The following is an 18,575-nucleotide window of genomic DNA, read 5'->3' as shown; positions in this document are numbered from 1 at the left end:
GCTCTCCCCGCCCCTCACCGCAGCCTGCAGCCGCGCTCCTCTCCGCGGGCCGCCCAGCCCGCCTAGCCCGGCGCCCGCTCGCGGGGCCCGTTAGTGCCCGGCGCCCGCTCGCGGGGCCGCCGCGCGACTCCCGCCCGGCGCGAGTTCGCCCCCGCCCCTTGACCCAGCCTAGTCCCAACGCCCAGTGCGGCCGCCCCAGGAGCCGCGGGAGCGGCGGCGGGGGGGGGAGGAGGGAGAGGAGGACCGAGCCGGCGGCCGGGGAGGCCCGGTGAGTACGCGGAGGGCGGGCCCGCCTCGCGGGGGACGGCTCCGGCGCCCCTGAGGCGGTGGTGGCGCCTCGGCCGCGCCGCTCCGTGCGCCTCGGGCTCGGCGCTTGGGGACTCGGCCTGAGGCGACGGGCCCCGCTGGTCGGAGCCGCTGGGCAGAGGGCGCGGGGAGGGCCGCTCCTCGGGAAGGGCCGCGGCCCCGCCGCTCGGCGCAGGGCTCGGGGCGGAGAGGGATCCGCGCCTCCTCAGGCCCCGGCGCCCGGGCCGTGGCTGCGCCTCCCCAGACTCCGCGGGGCCCGGGCCCGGGGACTACCGTGGTGGCGGGGCCGCCGGGTGACAGGTGCCGTCGCCCCCTCCCCGCCGTGGGCATCGCGCTGCCTCGTCGAGCCGGGCGCTCGGAAATTTCTGGAGCCACGACCGGACTCGCTGTTTTCTTCCTTTCAGGTTTGGAAGCCGCATCTCTGCCCGAGTTAGGTCTCGCCCAGCCCTGTTTCTTTCTCCGTGTACTTTGTGCGAATAAGTTTTGGAGCCTCGGTTGACAGTCTCTGGGTGAAATTTGGCTTTCGTTCATGAATGAGGTATAGTGTATTACTTTTTGAATAAAGTGCTCCTTCTCCTCCTCCCCGCTAGCTGTTGAAAAGTAACTGAGAAGGGTTTTGAATTTTGTTTCTTGCCGTTTTTCTTTGGAACAGCCGTCAAAGAATTTTTGTCAGATCTCTAGCCTTTGGGGGGTTTAGTAGATGTTGAACAGTAATGACAAAAATGGCTTGTTCAATTGTCTTTTCTCTCAGCTTCTTTGATTTTTCACTCTTACCTTAGTCAGATTTTACGATTGAGTGGGTGCTACGGCTTTCATTAGAAGCACTAATTAAAGATCATCTTTCTTTTACTCAAAAGCCAGTGACATTTTTTCTACATCATTCACTGTTGTCTATTTCTTTATGTAGTAACGGTGCTTGTGATTGTAACCTGAATCATCAGTTTAACATATTTGACTTGCAGCAATAGGAATGTTGGAAAAACTTTATGGGAAATTGAAATATTAAAAAATACTTAATCTGTGGAAATACAGATTTTGTTTCTCAACAGGTTTGTAACCGTCGTTGATATTAATCATATATCCTAATTAATGGGAGATATTCTTTTTTTTTTTAAGTTAACTTTACTTTTTAAGTAATCTCTACACCCAACGGTTGGCTCAAACTCCTAATTCTGAGATCAAGAGTTGTGTGCTCTACGACTGAGCCAGCCAGGCGCCCCTAATTAATGGGAGGTATTCTTAATTGTTATAAGTGGTTATAACAGACTTATCTATAAGGTACCAATTTAGTGACTTCACTCTGTGTTAGGACTAAGAGCAAGAAACTGGAAGTTGACCAAAAGCATATTGGAGCAAATGAAAATACACTTAGTACTTGCTTGTACTTTTTGCTAAAATTAGGCGCAGATTGGATTAGGGAAGCAGTACTTAACTATGAAGAAAAAGTGGAATTTAGGACATACCCATTAAATTTACGTGGTTTGTTTGTAGTAAGTGTGTTGGGAGCAAGGTTTTGGTATGTACTTGGCAAGAGTTGGTTGTGAACTTTATAAGAAGCCAAAGTGAAAGATTGCTTAGTTGTGTTGCCTTGAGGAACAGAACATGAAATAATACGTTAAAATTTTTTTCACCAGGTACTGAATCACTAATACTCAGTGCCATTTCATTTTATGCTCAATCTGTTTTTTTATTTTATTTTTTATTTTTTATTTTTTTTAAGTTTATTTTGAGAGCAAGAGCACAAGTGAGGGAGGGGCAGAGAGAGAGAGAGAGAAAGAGAGAGAGAGGGAGAGAGAATCCCAAGCAAGCTCCGTGCTGTGAGTGGGGAGCTCAACAAAGGATTCAATCCCACGAACCCATGAAGGGGTTCAAATCATGACCTGAGCCAAAATTAAGAGGTGGTAGCTCAGCTGGCTGAACTGCCCAGGCGCCTCTCAATCTGTTTTCCTAAATCTAAGTTATATTTCAAGGAGGCCACTACCTTGTATTAATTTCTTTTTTTGATTAGGCTAAACTGGTTGATAGTGTTAATGGAAGATAATTATCATTTTATTAAAGAAATATATTTGGTTGTTGATTGAGGATTTTATACAGGTGTCAATTCTGGATTGCCCTAATTATGGTTCCCAGGACTGAGATAGGGCTACTGCTACCATTTTTCTTGACCCTACAGAGCTCACAGTCTAGAGGAATGAGGTCATAGTGGCAGTAGTCCTCAGAACTTTGGTGGAAGAGCCTGAGAGTACTAACCATTAATCCTGCTGTTTACAGTTTAGGTTATTCATTTTTAGAAAGAGTTTATTTAATTAAGTACCTGGTATATCCTAATTCTTTTTAATCAACACTTTAACCAGTATGTTTCTTAAATATGTTTCCTGAACAAAATCGGTTGCGATGATCACTTACTAGAATGGCATTTCTAATGAAACAAATTTGAACTGCGAATAATCATTGTTCGTTCACATTTGCATTACGGGAATGGGGGGTTATCTATAGTGCACTTTGCATTTTCTTTTGCTGTGCATTCTTCTTGAAGACACATATTTCATTGCATAGAGAGCTGTGTACTTGGGGAATATAAATATTTTTTTTTAATTCAGTAAAATTATCTTTTGTGTGTCCGGTCCTGTGGTTTTGTTAGGGATTGACTTTCAGAATGTTGACATCATGATTGTAGGTGGCTAGGCACAAGGGTTAACAGATAATTTTAATGGAATCCATTCAAAAAGGAAATATAAACATACAGAAATATTACAGAGGGAATGATTATAATTTGAGGCAGGTCAGAGAAAGCTTCATAGAGATGCTGACCCCTGAGTAGGATTTTGAAGGATGAATAGAAGGTGTTTTTTTTTGTTTTTTTTTTGTTTTTTTTTTTGAGAGAGAGAGAGAGAGAGAGAGAGAGCGCACAAGTGGGGGGGGGGTGCAGAGAGAGACAGAGGTACAGAATCCAAAACAGGCTCCAGGCTTTGAACTGTCAGCACAGCCTGATGTAGAGCTCAAACCCACGAACTGTGAGATCGTGACCTGAGCCAAAGTCAGATGCTCAACCGACTGAGCCACCCAGGCACTCCAAGAATGAATAGAAGTTGTAAGTGGAAGAGAGGGAGGGCATTTTAGGTGAAGGGAACAGAAAAAAGATATAAACAAGTAAAACTAAAAGTGTGTTCAGGAAATTTTTAAGTAGTTTATTTTGTTATAGCATCGGACAAAGGACAGTTGCTATAGAAAGCCCTAACGTATGCTATAATATTTAATAAGTCAAATAATTGGCTTTTTGAATATTGAGTATATTTTTAAATGGAGATTTCACTATAATTTGATATTGCTGTCATCTCAAGTATAGAGCAATTAATAGTTTTTACTAATGGTAGTCTTTGAGAAATTATAGAATATTGCACTTATATGTTACAAGCTGCCTGTATATTTACATTTGTGAACTTATTTGTGTTCTTGTGCATTTTCACCTGAAACATTTGTTTTTAAATTGTTTTTGGGGGCGCCTGGGTGGGTCAGTCAGTTAAGCGACTGACTTTGACTGAGGTCATGATCTCACGGCTTGTGGGTTCAAGCCCTGCGTCAGGTTCTGTGCTGACACCTCAGAGCCTGGAGCCTGCTTCGGATTCTGTGTCTCCCTCTCTTTCTGCCCCTCCCCTGCTCACGCTCTGTCTCTCTCTCTCAAAAATAAATAAACATTAAAAAATTTTTTAAATTGTTTTGTGAATTTTCTTCTGTCTTCCTTCAGCTACCTAAGTTAGCATATGTTATTTTTATTTTTTTGTTGAGGTAAAATTGGTATATAACACATTAGTTTCAGGTGTACAGCATAATTTAGGTTTGCATATGCTATAAAGTGATCGTCATAATAAGTGTAGTTACCTACTATCTGCCACCATACAGTTAACCCCTTTCATTCTTTTTCACCTATCCCCTAAACCCCTTCCCCTCTGATAACCACCAATCTGTTCTCTGTATCTATGAGTTTTATTTGTTCTTTTGCTTTTTAGATTTCACATATAAATGAAATCAGATGGTATTTGTCTTTCTCTGATTTATTTCACTTAGTATAATACTCTCAAGGTCTATCCATGTTGTCACAAATGGCAAGATTTCCTTTTATGTGACTGAATAGTAAGTGTGGTATATAAACCACATTTTCTTTATCCATTCAAACATCACTGGACACTTAGGTTGTTTACATATCTTGGGAGTTATACTTACTAGTGGAATTGCTGGAACATATGGCAGTTCAATTTTTAATTTTTTGAAGAATCACCATACTGTTTTTTCATAGCGGCTGTATCAATTTACATTCTCAACAACAGTGCACAAAGCTTCCCTTTTCTCCACAACCTTCCCAACACTTGTTATTTCTTCTTCTTTTTTTTTTTTTTTTTTAATTTTTTTTTCCAACGTTTTTATTTATTTTTGGGACAGAGAGAGACAGAGCATGAACGGGGGAGGGGCAGAGAGAGAGGGAGACACAGAATCGGAAACAGGCTCCAGGCTCTGAGCCATCAGCCCAGAGCCTGACGCGGGGCTCGAACTCCCGGACCGCGACATCGTGACCTGGCTGAAGTCGGACGCTTAACCGACTGCGCCACCCAGGCGCCCCGCTTCTTTTTTTTAACGTCTTATTTTTGAGAGGGAGAATACAAGAGGGGGATGGACCGAGAGAGAAGGGGACCGAGAATCAAAGCTGGCTCTGTGTTGAGAGCTGAGAGCAGAGAGCCCGATGCAGGGCTCAAACTCAAACCCTGAAATCATGACCTGAGCCAAAGTTGGACACTTAATTTACAGAGCCACCGAGGCACGAGGCACGTCTCTTGTCTTTTTTGATAATGGGCATTCTGACAGGTGTGAGATGACATCTCATTGTGGTTTTGATTTACATTTCCCTGATGATTAGCAATGTTGAGCATCTTTTCATGTGCCCATTGGCCATCCTTCTGACTTCTTTGGAAAAGTGTCATCCAGATCCTCTGCCCATTTTTTAATTGGATTTTGTTGTTGTTGTTGTTACTGAGTTGTATGAGTTCTTTATATATTTTGAATAGTAGCTCCTTATCAGATATCTTCTTCCATTCAGTAGGTTGCCTTTTTTGTTTTGATAATGGTTCCTTTGCTGTGCAAATATCTTCTTCCATTCAGTAGGTTGCTTTTTTTGTTTTGATAATGGTTTCCTTTGCTGTGCAAAAGCTTTTTGTAATCCCATTTGTTTATTTTTGCTTTTGTTGCCATTGCCTTTGGAGTCAGATCCAAAACAAATACTGCCATGGGTAATGTCCAGGAGTTTACCACCCATGTTTTCTTACAGGAGTTTTATGGTTTCTGGTCTCACATTTAGGTCTTTCTAAATGTGAGTTAATATTTTGAGTTAGTATTTTGTATGGCATAAGATAGTAATCCATATAAGATAGTGGTTCTGTTTCATTCTGTTGCATGTGTCTGTCCAGTTTTCCCAGTACCATTTATTGAAGAGACTCTCCTTTGCTTATTGTGTATTTCCTCCTTTGTGTAAATTAACCATGTTTGTGTGGGTTTTCTGGGCTCTATTCTGTTGGTCTGTGTGTCTGTTTTTATGCCAGTACTATACTGTTTTGATTACTGTAGCTTTGTAATATAGTTTGAAATCAGAAGCATGATATCCCTAGCTTTGTTCAAGATTGCTTTGGCTATTTGGGATCTCTTGTGGTTCCATACAAATTTTAGAGTTATTTGTTCTAGTTCTGTGAAAAATGCCATTGTAGTTTTGATATGGATTGCATTCAATCTGTAGATGGCTTTGGTAATATGAACATTTTAACAATATTAATTTTTCTAGTCCTTGAGCACAAAATATCCATTTATTTGGGTCTTCCTCAATTTCTTTCATCAGTGTGTTATAGGTTTTAGTGTACAGGTCTTTCAGCTGCTTGGTTAAATTTATTCTTTTTGATGTAGTTGTAGAGGGGATTGTTAATTTGTCTTTCTGATAGCCTTTTTGTTTGTTTAAAGATTTTATTTTTAAGTGATCTCTACGTTCAACATGGGGCTCAAACCTACAATCCTGAGGTCAAGAATCACATGCTCTCTGGGGCGCCTGGGTGGCTCAGTCAGGCGACTAACTAATGCTCAGGTCATGATCTCGCAGTTTGTGAATTCAAGCCCCACGTAGGGCTCTATGCTGACAGCTCAGAGCCTGGAGCTTGCTCTGTCTTCTTCTGTCTCTCTCCCCTTCCTCTCTCTCTCTCTCTCTCTCTCTCTCTCTCAAAAATGTGAATAAACATTAAAAAAATTTTTTTAAATAAATAAAGAGTCAAACGCTCTGAGCCAGCCAGGCACCCTGCCTTTAAGTTATTTTTAAAAGGAGACTCAAAGGGAAGAGGGGAAATATACAAAATAATCATTAAATTTCTGGACTAACAACGTGATTTGTATAGTATTTTAGTAATAGATAAATGGCTGTTTAATTTCCAGCACTAGCCACCACATTCATAGACTGACCAACGTTGGCAGCTTATAGGATGTCTGGCGTGTGTTTTTTGCCTTGTGTATCTTAATTATGTCCATGTCACTTAAGGGTATATAAACATCTGGACATTTGAGTATTTGGATTTTAAAGACCATATGAGGGGCGCCTGGGTGGTGCAGTCAGTTAAGCGTCCGACTTCAGCCAGGTCACGATCTCGCAGTCCGTGAGTTCGAGCCCCGCCTCAGGCTCTGGGCTGATGGCTCAGAGCCTGGAGCCTGTTTCCGATTCTGTGTCTCCCTCTCTCTCTGCCCCTCCCCCGTTCATGCTCTGTCTCTCTCTGTCCCCAAAATAAATAAACGTTGAAAAAAAAAATTAAAAAAAAAAAATAAAGACCATATGAGACAGAAAGAAAAGGGAAATACTAGGGGGAGGGAGAAGAGCTCTGTTTGAACCTGTTTATCCTAATATCTCTTAGCTGTGACTATAGATGGAGATGTAGAAGTTTAGGACACAAGACTGAAAGAATAGTGTTCTGAAGGAATAATAACTGTAGCCATTCCCTGAACTAGTGTCTTTATTTTTATTTTTTATTTTTTTTAATGTTTGTTTATTTTTTGAGAGAATGAGAGAGAGACAGAGACAGAGCATGAGCAGGGGAGGAGCAGAGAGAGAGCGAGACACAGAATCTGAAGCAGGCTCCAGGCTCTGAGCTGTCAGCACAGAGCCTGATGTGTGGTTCAAACCCACGAACTGTGAGATCATGACCTGAGCTGAAGTTGGATGCTTAACCGACTGAGCCACCCAAGTGCCCCTGAATTAGTGTCTTTAAAATGCCTGATATTTTCATGGTCTGCCTGTTTCTCCCCTTTTCTCTTCAAGGTTTACCAAAAAAAAAAAAAAAGGTTTCAAATGAATCCCTGGATTGTATAACATGACTATCTTTTTGTAACTTCTGAAAAGTTTGTTAATGCAGGTAATGTTCTCCTAAAAGTGTGTAGTCTTTGACAACTGCCGTCTGTCATTTGTCTTCTTCCATCACTAACATGAAGACCAGGGGCATCTCAATGTCAATCTGACCTGTAGTTGGCCCTTTTTAAGTTTTGATACAGGGCAGGAAAAAAATCAATATTGCAGTGATTACCTTATATTTACCCTTTTGAATTTAGGTGTAGATGACCATTTTCCCTTTTCAAAATGAATTTTTTTCTTATAGAAGAAATATGGTCATTATAGAATATTTAGGGAAATAGTGAAAACTGTAGAAAAGACAGCATATTGAGTAATCCCATGGATTTCCTTGTTTTTGGTATGTATGGAAATAATATTCATATTTACAAATTGGGGATTGTTTTTATATTTTTATTTCCTTCTTTCATTTAAAATTTACATTTCCTTTCTCCTCCACTTCTCAAGTACTAGTTAGTGTACCCTTTGACATGGTGCATAGATTTCTTTCATGGCTATTGAGGTAGACGATGTGTTAGCTCTTACCTTTTTTTTTTTTTTAAATGTTTATTTATTTTTGAGAGAGAGAGAGATGGGGAGGGCAGAGAGAGAGAGAGAGAGAGACAGATACAGAATCCAAAGCAGGCTCCAGGCTCCAGGCTCTAGGCTCTGAGCTGTTTGCACAGAGCCCGTCGTGGGGCTCGAACTCATGAAACGAGATCATGACCTAAGCTGAAGTCAGTTGGACGCTTAACCAACTGAGCCACCCAGGAGCCCAATTTTTTTAAGTACAACGTGTAGCACAGATGATCCAGCCCTTCCAGTTGTTTCATTTCCCTACCCCCTATTCTGTTTTCCTGTTTTACATCCCTGCCTCTGACCAAACAAGGAAACATTATCCATGAACACTTCTCTTTCCAGCTATCCATTCTTAAGTTAAAAAAGTATTTTAACGCATGGTTGCTGAAGTGTAGCATAGGTAGCAGCCTCCTCAGAAAAACATTTTTGTCTTTTCACTGTTTTTCAATTAACACTATTCTAATGCTTTCTTTTCACTTTGTCGTTCTTTTATTATTTCTTTACATTCATTCAGGAATTGTTTATTGTTTGTCTGCTGTGTTTAAGACGTAGTCCTTACTGTGATTCTTGGGTTTCAGGTAGATGGGTGTTTCCCTTCTGCCATTTGTTAGGCATAATCTTCAGGTGTTTGACTGTCTTCAGTGGTTGACTGCTTGACCACTACTTCTCAGTGCCTAAATCCTTTTTCCTTTCATAAATTAAAGCCTTAGCTTTGAGAAGGGCTGGATGTTAAGTTTCATAACACTTTCTGCAATGGAGTCAGACAAGCTTAGCCAAATTTTTAAATAGCTTGTGCCAGTTCTGTGCCTTTTAGGACCTGGAGACATACTTTAGTTAAAAATCATAGTAAGAACACCAGTAGATGTTTGTATTTGAGTGCTTCTGCTGTACTGGCTACTGTTCTAAGCTATTCACATATATTATTTAACCTTTACAACAACCCAGTGAGCTATGCACTCTTGTCCCTATTTCACAGAGGAAGCAGGTGGATTGCTCAGGAGCTCTAAGCAAGCAGCAAGTTTACCAGGTTTGACTAGGCCTTCTTGCTCCAGGTCAGCACTCATAAGGTAGCGCTTTCCTTCCCTCTGACTTCTGCAGTACAAACATAAAAGACCAGAGCATCTCATTGTCCCCAAACTGGGAGGAGATCTACAGCATCATTAAAGAGCTGGGTGGAAAAAGGTGTTACATTTTCTTTATAGTATTTGATTAGGATAAGTAAGACAAAATATAAAGTATTAGGAAAGATATTAAATGTTGTATTTGTATAAAACTTCCGAATCTTTTCAGGGTTTCTAATGAGAAAATTGTGCTTGCTTCTATGAACATAAATTTTTAAACAGGTTTATCCATGAAATAAGAATATACAAGTGGGTGTTATATGTAAGTGATGAATCACTAAATTCTACACTTAAAACCAATTTTACCATATAAACTAATTAGAATTTAAATAAAAACCTGAAATCAGAAAAAATATACTATTCCTGACCCAGACTTTTAGATGATGTTTTCTTTAAATTGAGTTCTCATTGAAATTTTGTTTAGCTGAGTAGGTAATTAAAACAAAACAAAACAAAACATTTTTGTTGTATAACTGTTCAATAATTTGTAACAATTGAAAATATTTTTAGAGAATTTAAAAGCATTTCTCTGAAAATGTAATAAAGAATTTTTTTTGTGATAAAATGAAAGTTCAATAAGACTTTGTAACTACAAGTGTTTAAAATGACAAAACTCTTTTTGTCATTTTAAATGACAAAAATGAAAAAGCAAATGCTTTTTCAGAAAGCATGTGCATTGTTTGAGCAGTCACCTTGCAGCTAGATTTATGCCATTAAAAAGGCATATCACCGGCAAGTGGGAGGAAGTACCTGCCACTTGTGAACATAGAGCTTTCAGGCCATTACTCGGAACCTTGCTCACTAGGAGATTCTGTGCTCTGCCCCTCCTCACAGCAGCCGCTGCTCCCTGTACTGCACGGCTTGCATTTGGGGTACCTAGAACACAAACTCTTCCAACAGTTCCTTGGACCTGCCTACTCTGATGGGCACCGGTGCCTTCTATACTTGTCTGAGGAAGTAGATTTCCAGGGGCTCCTGCACTGCCCTCTTCACAGTTGACAAATAACTGCAGAGCAGCATGTGCAGGCGCTGTCCTCTGGTGAGCACACATGAGGCTGCCTGCATCTGATGGTGATGGGCCCAGCATCTCTGAATTCTCCAGGGTTTTCTTAGGTGCCAAGGACTGAGGGAAACAGTATTTGAGGATACATTGGTCAGAAAGCTCTGCCCTATGCCACAGAAAGAAAATTTCTGTGAGCTTTGTGGAGATGTTTTATTTTTTTTTTTTAAATATTTTCTAAGGTTATTAATTTTGAGAGAGAGAGAGAGAGCGTAAGAGGGGGAAGAGCAGAGAGCAAGGGAGAGAGAGAATCCTAAGCAGGTTCACACTGTAAGCACACAACCTGATGCAGGGCTCGAACCCACAACTGCGAGATCATGACCTGAGCCAAAATCGAGTCAGACGCTTAACCAGCTGAGCCACCCAGGTGCCCCAAGATGTTTTAGATAGACAATTGTGAACATTTAGCTCATGTAGAACAATCTAAATGTGAAATTCATGGTTTTGATATTAGTCCTAGAATGGAAAATAAATTTATTTGTGCAAGAAATCAGTCACGATAAGGCCAGATTATGCTGTAATAACAACCTGAAAATTTCAGCAGCCTAAAACAGCAAAGTTGCTTTCTTGCTTAAGCTACATATCCATTACAGGTTAATAAGGAGATTTTATTCATTGTAATTTCAGACTCCATCAGACTTGACTGATGGAGACTCCAGCTCAGCATATATTTCCACAATCACAGAAATAGGAACCACATTCTGGCTTTTAAAGCTTTTTAAAGCTTATATTTCACTGGCCAAAGTAAATGACATGGTCATGCCTCCCATTCAGTAGGAGAGTGGTATGTAATTCTCCTTCAGGGAGGGGCAGTAAGTATTTGTGAATGGCTGACACATGCAATTTATAGTCCCCGGAGTTAACATTAAATGTGGCAATAGTTGTTGAAAAACTGTGCAGGATCTTTGTACCTAAAGTGCTCAAAGCAACTAAAACTTAAAGGATTTGGGGTGTCTGGGTGGCTCAGTGGGTTAAGCGTCTGACTTTGGCTCAGGTCACGATCTCACGGTTCCTGAGTTCATGCCCTCCATAGGGCTTTCTGCTGTCAGTGTGGAGTACACTTCAGATCCCTTGTCCCCCTCTCTCTCTCTGCCTCTCCCCAGCACCCGCACTCTCTCTCTGTCTCTCTCAAAAATAAACAAGCTTTTTTTTAAAAAAGGATTTTAATGTGGCATGTTAAAGTTGAAGCAATATTAATGCTTTCCATAGTGTTTTTGAGTCTTAAACTTCTTTTTCATTCTGTAATATAGTATATTCTCCCATGTAGTAACTTAATTCTCATGCTTACAGCAAAGATTAAGTCTAATAATATGTCGTAATTGGGGCACCTGGGTGGCTCAGTCGGTTAAGCGTCCGACTTAGGCTCAGGTCATGATCTCGCAGTTTGTGAGTTCGAGCCCCGCGTCGGGCTCTGTGCTGACAGCTCAGAGCCTGCAGCCTGCTTCAGATTCTTTGTCTCCCCTTCTCTCTGCCCCTTCCATGCTCATGCTCTGTCTCTCTGTTTCTCAATAACAAATAAACGTTAAAAAAATATAAAAATATGTCATAATTTATCAGTGTGATGCCATCTCTATATGTCATGGTATTCAATCTTAATTTGCATATTTTTGGGTATAGGAGCAATAAGTATTAACATGGTTTTATAATAAAAATACTCTGTTTTAGTAGCTACTAGGTAGCATCTTCAAATATCAGCTCTTTTTTTTTTTTTTTAATTTTTGTGCATTGTTTCACAAAAAAATTGAAAGCTTTCCAAATAATTTTCCGGATTCTTAGGTTAAGATGGAAGTTTGAATGCATGCTTCTCATTTTCGTTCCCTCATGAAAACATATAAACTATAGTGTGTGGTTAGCTTTCAAAATGGACCTCAGTGATTCTCACTTCTAGTATTTGTACTTTTGCATAGTCCTCTACCATACTGAATAGGGGGGAACCTGTGGAAAAAATAGGATATTTTGGAAATGACAGTAGCTGGTTTGGATATGAGTACTGTGCCTCCAGATAGACATGTTAAAACTGTAAAGACAAGCAAATGAATAACACGAAAATTAGGATAATTATCTCTGGACAGGGTGAGTTGGATGCTATTGGGCAGAGGCACAGGGTGAGTTAACATTCTGTTAATCTTAGTGCTGGGTAACTGGAATGTTCATTTATTTAAAAAAATTTTTTTACTGAGTTGTGTACTTGATACATTTCAAAATAAAAATGAACAAGTTTCTTAATTTCACAATCTATTAAGAAAATGTGGTTCTTTTTGGGGCACCTGGGTCACTCGGTTGAGTGTGAACTTCAGCTCAGATCATGATCTCAAGGTTTGTGGGTTCGAGGGGTTGAGCCCTGCATCAGGCTCTGTGCTGACAGCTCAGAGCCTGGAGCCTGCTTTGGATTCTGTGTCTCCCTCTCTCTCTGCCCCTCCCCTGTGCTTGTGGTCTGTCTGTCTCTCTCTCTGTCTCTCTCTCAAAAATAATAAACATTAAAAAAAAGAAAAAAAATTTTTTTTAATTGAAAGAGTACCAAGTCTTCTAGAGTCTTCTAGTAGTAACGGGGCTTCTTACTTTGAACTTGCAGAGCAAGGTTCAGCAAACCTAGGTTCATGTCGAGACTCTGCCAATAACTTGCGATTGACCTTAGGCAAGTCACTTAACCAGTCTAAGTACCAGTTGCCTCCTCTGTAAAACTAAATGATTTGGGTTAGATATTACTGCAAGACCTTTAATATCCTAAGTGTATAGGTATACTCAAGGTATGCTGAAGCTAGTGAACCAGAAGATAATGTGGAAGGTGATTTGAAAAAGTTTCCTTTGGTTCTCTATTTTGTTGTCAGTTCTGTGACTTAGTAGCAGTCTCCAGAATCAATTTTAAGGTAGTATTTTGTGAATGATAGGAGTGTTTTTCCTTTTCTACTCCTTTTTTCCTGTCTTGGAAGTTGGAGATTAACATGTAGTTAGTTGGACTGAGGGTCTCTGCAACGTAAAAAATATTCCTACTTCATTGTAAACCATGTTGGTTTAACATGTTCTCTGTACATATGTATATATTACAGCAGTACACTTAAAAAAGAAAAAAAATCATGAATTTTTGAAAACCATATATGGAAAAATGAATACATTTTATTGGTGGTAGTCTTGCAATAGTTGTGAGATCTCGTATCTTTTCTCTATTTTCTATTTTACAGTTGTATATTGCTTACTTAAATTAGAAAAGAATATTATTGCCAGTAGGCCTTATGGGTATGAATCCAAATATTACTAAATCCAAGGGCGCCTGGGTGGCTCAGTTGGTTGAGCCTCCAACTCAGTCTCAGCTCAGGTCTTGATCTCCGGGTCATGAGTTCAAGCCTGGTGCTGGGCTGTGCATTGAGCTCCACACTGGGTGTGAAGCCTACTTGAAAAAAAAAACAAAAAAAAACCCCCAAAAACCCATTACTAAATCCAGTGTTGGGAGAAGTGTGTGTGTGTGTGTGTGTGTGTGCGCGCGTGTGTGTGTGTGTTGTTCTAGAATCTAGAACAGATTTTACTGAGCATATTTACTCATCTGCCTCTTCTCCTTCCCTACAGGAATTATTCTTGACAAAAGTATTTTAAAATAGAAATCGTTACAATGGCCTCAGCAGTACTTAGTTCTGTTCCCACTACTGCTTCTCGTTTTGCCCTATTGCAAGTAGATAGTGGCAGTGGTTCTGATTCTGAGCCCGGAAAAGGCAAAGGTCGGAATACTGGAAAGTCTCAAGCAAGCAAATCAACTACAAATGAGAAAAAGAGAGAAAAAAGAAGAAAAAAGAAGGAACAACAACAGAGTGAAGCAAATGAGGTAACAATTAGAACTATTTGTGTCTGCTCTCCCAATAGACTGTGAGCAGAAGTACAAACCAAGGGGTCAGCGAGAGCCAGGCTCTCTCTGAGACTCTGAGTAGAGCCCTTCCTAGGCTCTTCCTAGCTTCTGTGGCTGCATCATTCAGTCTTTGCCTCTGCTGTGACTTAGCGTCCTTTGTGTGTCTCTGTCTTCACCTCTTCTTGTGGGGACAATAGTCATATTGGTTTAGGGCCCATTCTCATTCAGTGAAACTGTATTGTAAGTTATCTTGATTACCTCTGCAAGATCTTATTTTCCAAATGAGGTCCCATTCACGGACACCTGAGGGTTTTAGGCCTAGTACATATCTGTTGGGAGATTACAGTTCAATCCATAACAACTTCTTAATAGTTTTATCTCTTGTTTCACTTGCTGCATCTCAGATCATGATGATGTGACTGTTACTTGAGACTGGTTTAGCCAGTCCAATTTTAGCTCATCATGTTATTTTGTGGACTAGGCCCTGTATTTTTAAGGACTAGCAAAGTAGTTGCTGGAGTTGTTTAAACTTTTAAATTTGTAAGCCATTAAACTTTAATCTTTTTTTTTTTTATTTTTTTTAATGTTTATTTTTATTTTTATTTTATTTTTTATTTTATTTTTTCAACGTTTATTTATTTTTGGGACAGAGAGAGACAGAGCATGAACGGGGGAGGGGCAGAGAGAGAGGGAGACACAGAATCGGAAACAGGCTCCAGGCTCTGAGCCATCAGCCCAGAGCCCGATGCGGGGCTCGAACTCACAGACCGCGAGATCGTGACCTGGCTGAAGTCGGACGCTTAACCGACTGCGCCACCCAGGCGCCCCATTTTAATGTTTATTTTTGAGAGGGAGAGAGACAGAGCATGAGTGGCAGAGGGGCGGAGCGAGAGGGAGACACAGAATCTGAAGCAGGCTCCAAGCTCTGAGGTGTCCTCACAGAGCCCGACGTGGGGCTCGAACTCACAAACTGCAAGATCATGACCTGAGCCAAAGTTGGACGCTTAACCGACTGAGCCACCCAGGCACCCCAACTTTAATTTTTTTGAATCCCACTGTTTTGCTTTTTTAAAAAATGAAGTATAGTTGACATACAGTGTCATGTATGTCACATATGTATGCTTTAAGTACTTTGCATCTGTTGACACAGTTAATAACAACACAACAACCCTGTAATAATCAGTAATGATATATTATCATTATCCTCATTTAAAAATTTTTTTCTTTTACTTGGGGGTAGTTGACACATACTGTTACATTAGTTTCAGGTGTACAGTATAGTGATTCTACAGGTTTATCCATTATGCTATGCTCACCACAAGCCATACAGTGCCATATTAGCTTCAGGTGTACAACATGGTGAAAAGTACACCTGTTATCCTGTTTTTCACTTCTATAAACTTCTTCCTTTAAGTAAAGCAGAATCATTAAAATCATGGTATAATAGAATACAGTCCATTTTCACTTATTGTTTCATTTAGAAACCCACCAATATTATCTAAATACCTGTGAAGTTATTATTTTACAAAGATTAAGAAAAGCACAAATAGTGACTCTGAGCATAATGAGTGGAATAGAAATATTATTGACTTCTTAACAAAAAATCATTAGTATTCTAGAATTGGTAGACTGAATTTAATGATTTTTGTTCATTTGTTTCATAGCTCAGGAATCTCGCTTTTAAGAAAATTCCCCAGAAATCCTCCCATGCCATTTGTAATGCTCACCATGAGCTTTCATTACCAAACCCAGTGCAGAAGGATTCACGAGAAGAGAATTGGCAAGAGTGGAGGCAAAGAGATGAACAGGTACAGCTAAGTAAATCAAATTGTTTTGCTTTGTATTTTGATGAATGTGTGCATTTTTATTTAATTATTTTTTAAGTTTATTTACTTATTTTGGTGGGGGAGGGGAAGAGAGAGAATCCCAAGCAGGCTCCGTGCTGACAGCCCAGAGCCTGAGGCAGGGCTCGAGCTCATGATTTGAGATCATGACCTGAGCCTAAATCAAGAGTTGGAGGCTCAGCTGACTGAGCCACCTAGGCACCCCAAATGTATGCATTTTTAAAATGGCAGTGTATCTGAATCCATGACAACACTATTCTGATGAGCATATTGTATTGGATTAATTCACACATCTTTTGCTTTTACTGAGAGGCTCTGTTTTTTATCTAGGAAAAAGTTGATATATTTGTTATTTTATGTAATTCAAAGCAGTTATTTTGTGAGTTTTCAGTTTATATGCCTTTTTACAAGTGAGGGAGAAATACAGAAGGTAAAACAACAGGATTAAATTCTTTCATGTCAAGAGATGAGTATTTGTAGGGTCAGAGGTCTCTTGTTAATACTTAGTCACAGTTTTGCTTAAAAAAGAAAAACTTTGAAGGTAAACTTCCTCTTCAACTTTGATGTAACATAGTATATGACATTTGTTAGTTTAACTTATTTATATGATATTTTGTGCTTCTATTAAATAGATATCAATGGGGCGCCTGGGTGGCGCAGTCAGTTAAGCGTCCGACTTCAACCAGGTCACGGTCTCGCGGTCTGTGAGTTCGAGCCCCGCGTCGGGCTCTGGGCTGATGGCTCAGAGCCTGGAGCCTGTTTCCGATTCTGTGTCTCCCTCTCTCTCTGCCCCTCCCCCGTTCATGCTCTGTCTCTCTCTGTCCCAAAAATAAATAAACGTTGAAAAAAAAATTTTTTTTAAATAGATATCAGTAATAACCAAATCAGGTAATTTTTAAGACCAGTCAGTTTCTTTTTCTGTGTGGTGTTCAGGAAAATAACTTACTAAGCCTAGAATGTACTCTAGGAGATACTGGATGTATGAGAAATGAATAGTTACTTATTTGCTTACTTGTTAAACTGTCATTTAATCCATTGGGAAGAGGTATTGTTTTATCAGATATTTGGCTTAATAGAGTGCTATACCTATCATGCTTCAGTTACTAGTTTTAAAAGATTTAGAGTATACTAAACTGTGCTCTTAACACATCAGCTGTATTAGTTATCACATTTTCATTAGGATTGTGTAGTGCCTTAGGCTCATCATCACAAGCCTCAGTTATTATACAAGAGCTGTTTGCAGATGCCATTTAAAAGATATTTCCAGGCAGTGGATACTAGATACATTGTCTTGTATTAAACCCTCTAGTTTTTATTTGATTATTTCTTTTTTTCCTTCTATGGCATTTATTATGACAAATTCTTACAAGTATAAATGTAATGATCTACTTTGTTTAGACAGTAATAGAATTTACCAGTGTCTTCACCAGAGAGAATTTCTTCCAGTGGCCCTAAGAGCACTGGAAAATTAATGAAGGAAAACTACTCAAATTTGCACCAAAATCCATTTTGTGTAATGTGGGAACCTGAGCACAGATATTTGATTGCCCTTCTTCCTGCCCCTACTGATTGCTGCCAGAATGACCAGGTAATTATGAAAAGGAAATAGTTGACATGGCCCTGGCCCTATACAAGAATATTATCCCTGGCTCAGGAACTTTGAGGAACTTCTGCTGGATATGCTATTGATGGGCCACTTAGGAAAACCTGGTAGCATATTTGGAAGTCTCACTTGCAGAAAATAATCAAGGTCATGAGAAGTAGAGTAGATGCTAGGATAATTAACACTGATGAATGGCAAAGAGATAAAGGCAGACCTTGGAACAGATGGACAGTAAAACCATTTGGAATCTATTTTACTGTGTGGAATAACAAATTTTAAAAGTAGGGACCAGGCAGTGACTAAACTAGGCAAAAAGCCTGTAGAATGGTGGGTGTTCTCCCTGACACAATAAAGAAACAGCACAGTGAGAAATTCCAGTATTGAGGGCTGAGCCAGACAAAAAGCTGACTATAGAAAGCTAGCCTGTTATGTGGCTACTTTTTTCAATCACAAAAGAGAAATTATGCTAAGACAAACTTTCCTACTCCTAAATCACCAAGGTGACTTTGGCTTCACAGAGCCTCAGCATAAAATCTGACAGCTGGCATTAAACAGCAACCAGGTGGATAGTAAACAAGCATCCACTCCGTCTACATATGAGCAAACAGTGGAACTTAGTTGATCTCATCTCAGCTGAAGAAGTTTGTGCCATGTGAAAGGAAAAGAACATTGTACTTAGTCTCCAGAGTGAAAGCATACTTTGAAAAATATTTATTACAGGGAGCAGAAGTTGATTATAGACAGCACCTGTTCTTTTAATAAAAACCAAGGAGCTAGACCATTTTGTAAAAGTCAAGGGGATTAGTAATGATATATATAAGGTGAGGT

The 18,575-nt window shown here is 40.0% G+C and overlaps 1 protein-coding gene across 2 annotated transcripts in view; it reads left to right on the top strand.

The window, feature by feature from the left end:
- The first annotated feature begins 344 nt into the window (after positions 1-344).
- Positions 345-18,575, top strand: part of GKAP1 (G kinase anchoring protein 1) — an 85,923-nt gene continuing 67,692 nt past the window's right edge. Inside the window, exons 1-4 of one of the 2 annotated variants that reach the window (XM_045469726.1) lie at positions 345-606; positions 711-844; positions 14,027-14,279; positions 15,965-16,108. In XM_045469726.1, the coding sequence (XP_045325682.1) occupies positions 14,070-14,279; positions 15,965-16,108 (354 nt within the window). In that variant the 5' untranslated portion in view covers positions 345-606; positions 711-844; positions 14,027-14,069. The remainder of the gene's footprint in view (positions 607-710; positions 845-14,026; positions 14,280-15,964; positions 16,109-18,575) is intronic. The other variant, XM_045469725.1, reaches the window with a different exon arrangement.

This window comes from Leopardus geoffroyi, chromosome D4 (assembly GCF_018350155.1).
Source record: "Leopardus geoffroyi isolate Oge1 chromosome D4, O.geoffroyi_Oge1_pat1.0, whole genome shotgun sequence".
Lineage (NCBI taxonomy): Eukaryota > Metazoa > Chordata > Mammalia > Carnivora > Felidae > Leopardus > Leopardus geoffroyi.
Note: the sequence above shows the minus strand (reverse complement) of the source record. Positions and strands in the feature narration are given on the sequence as shown.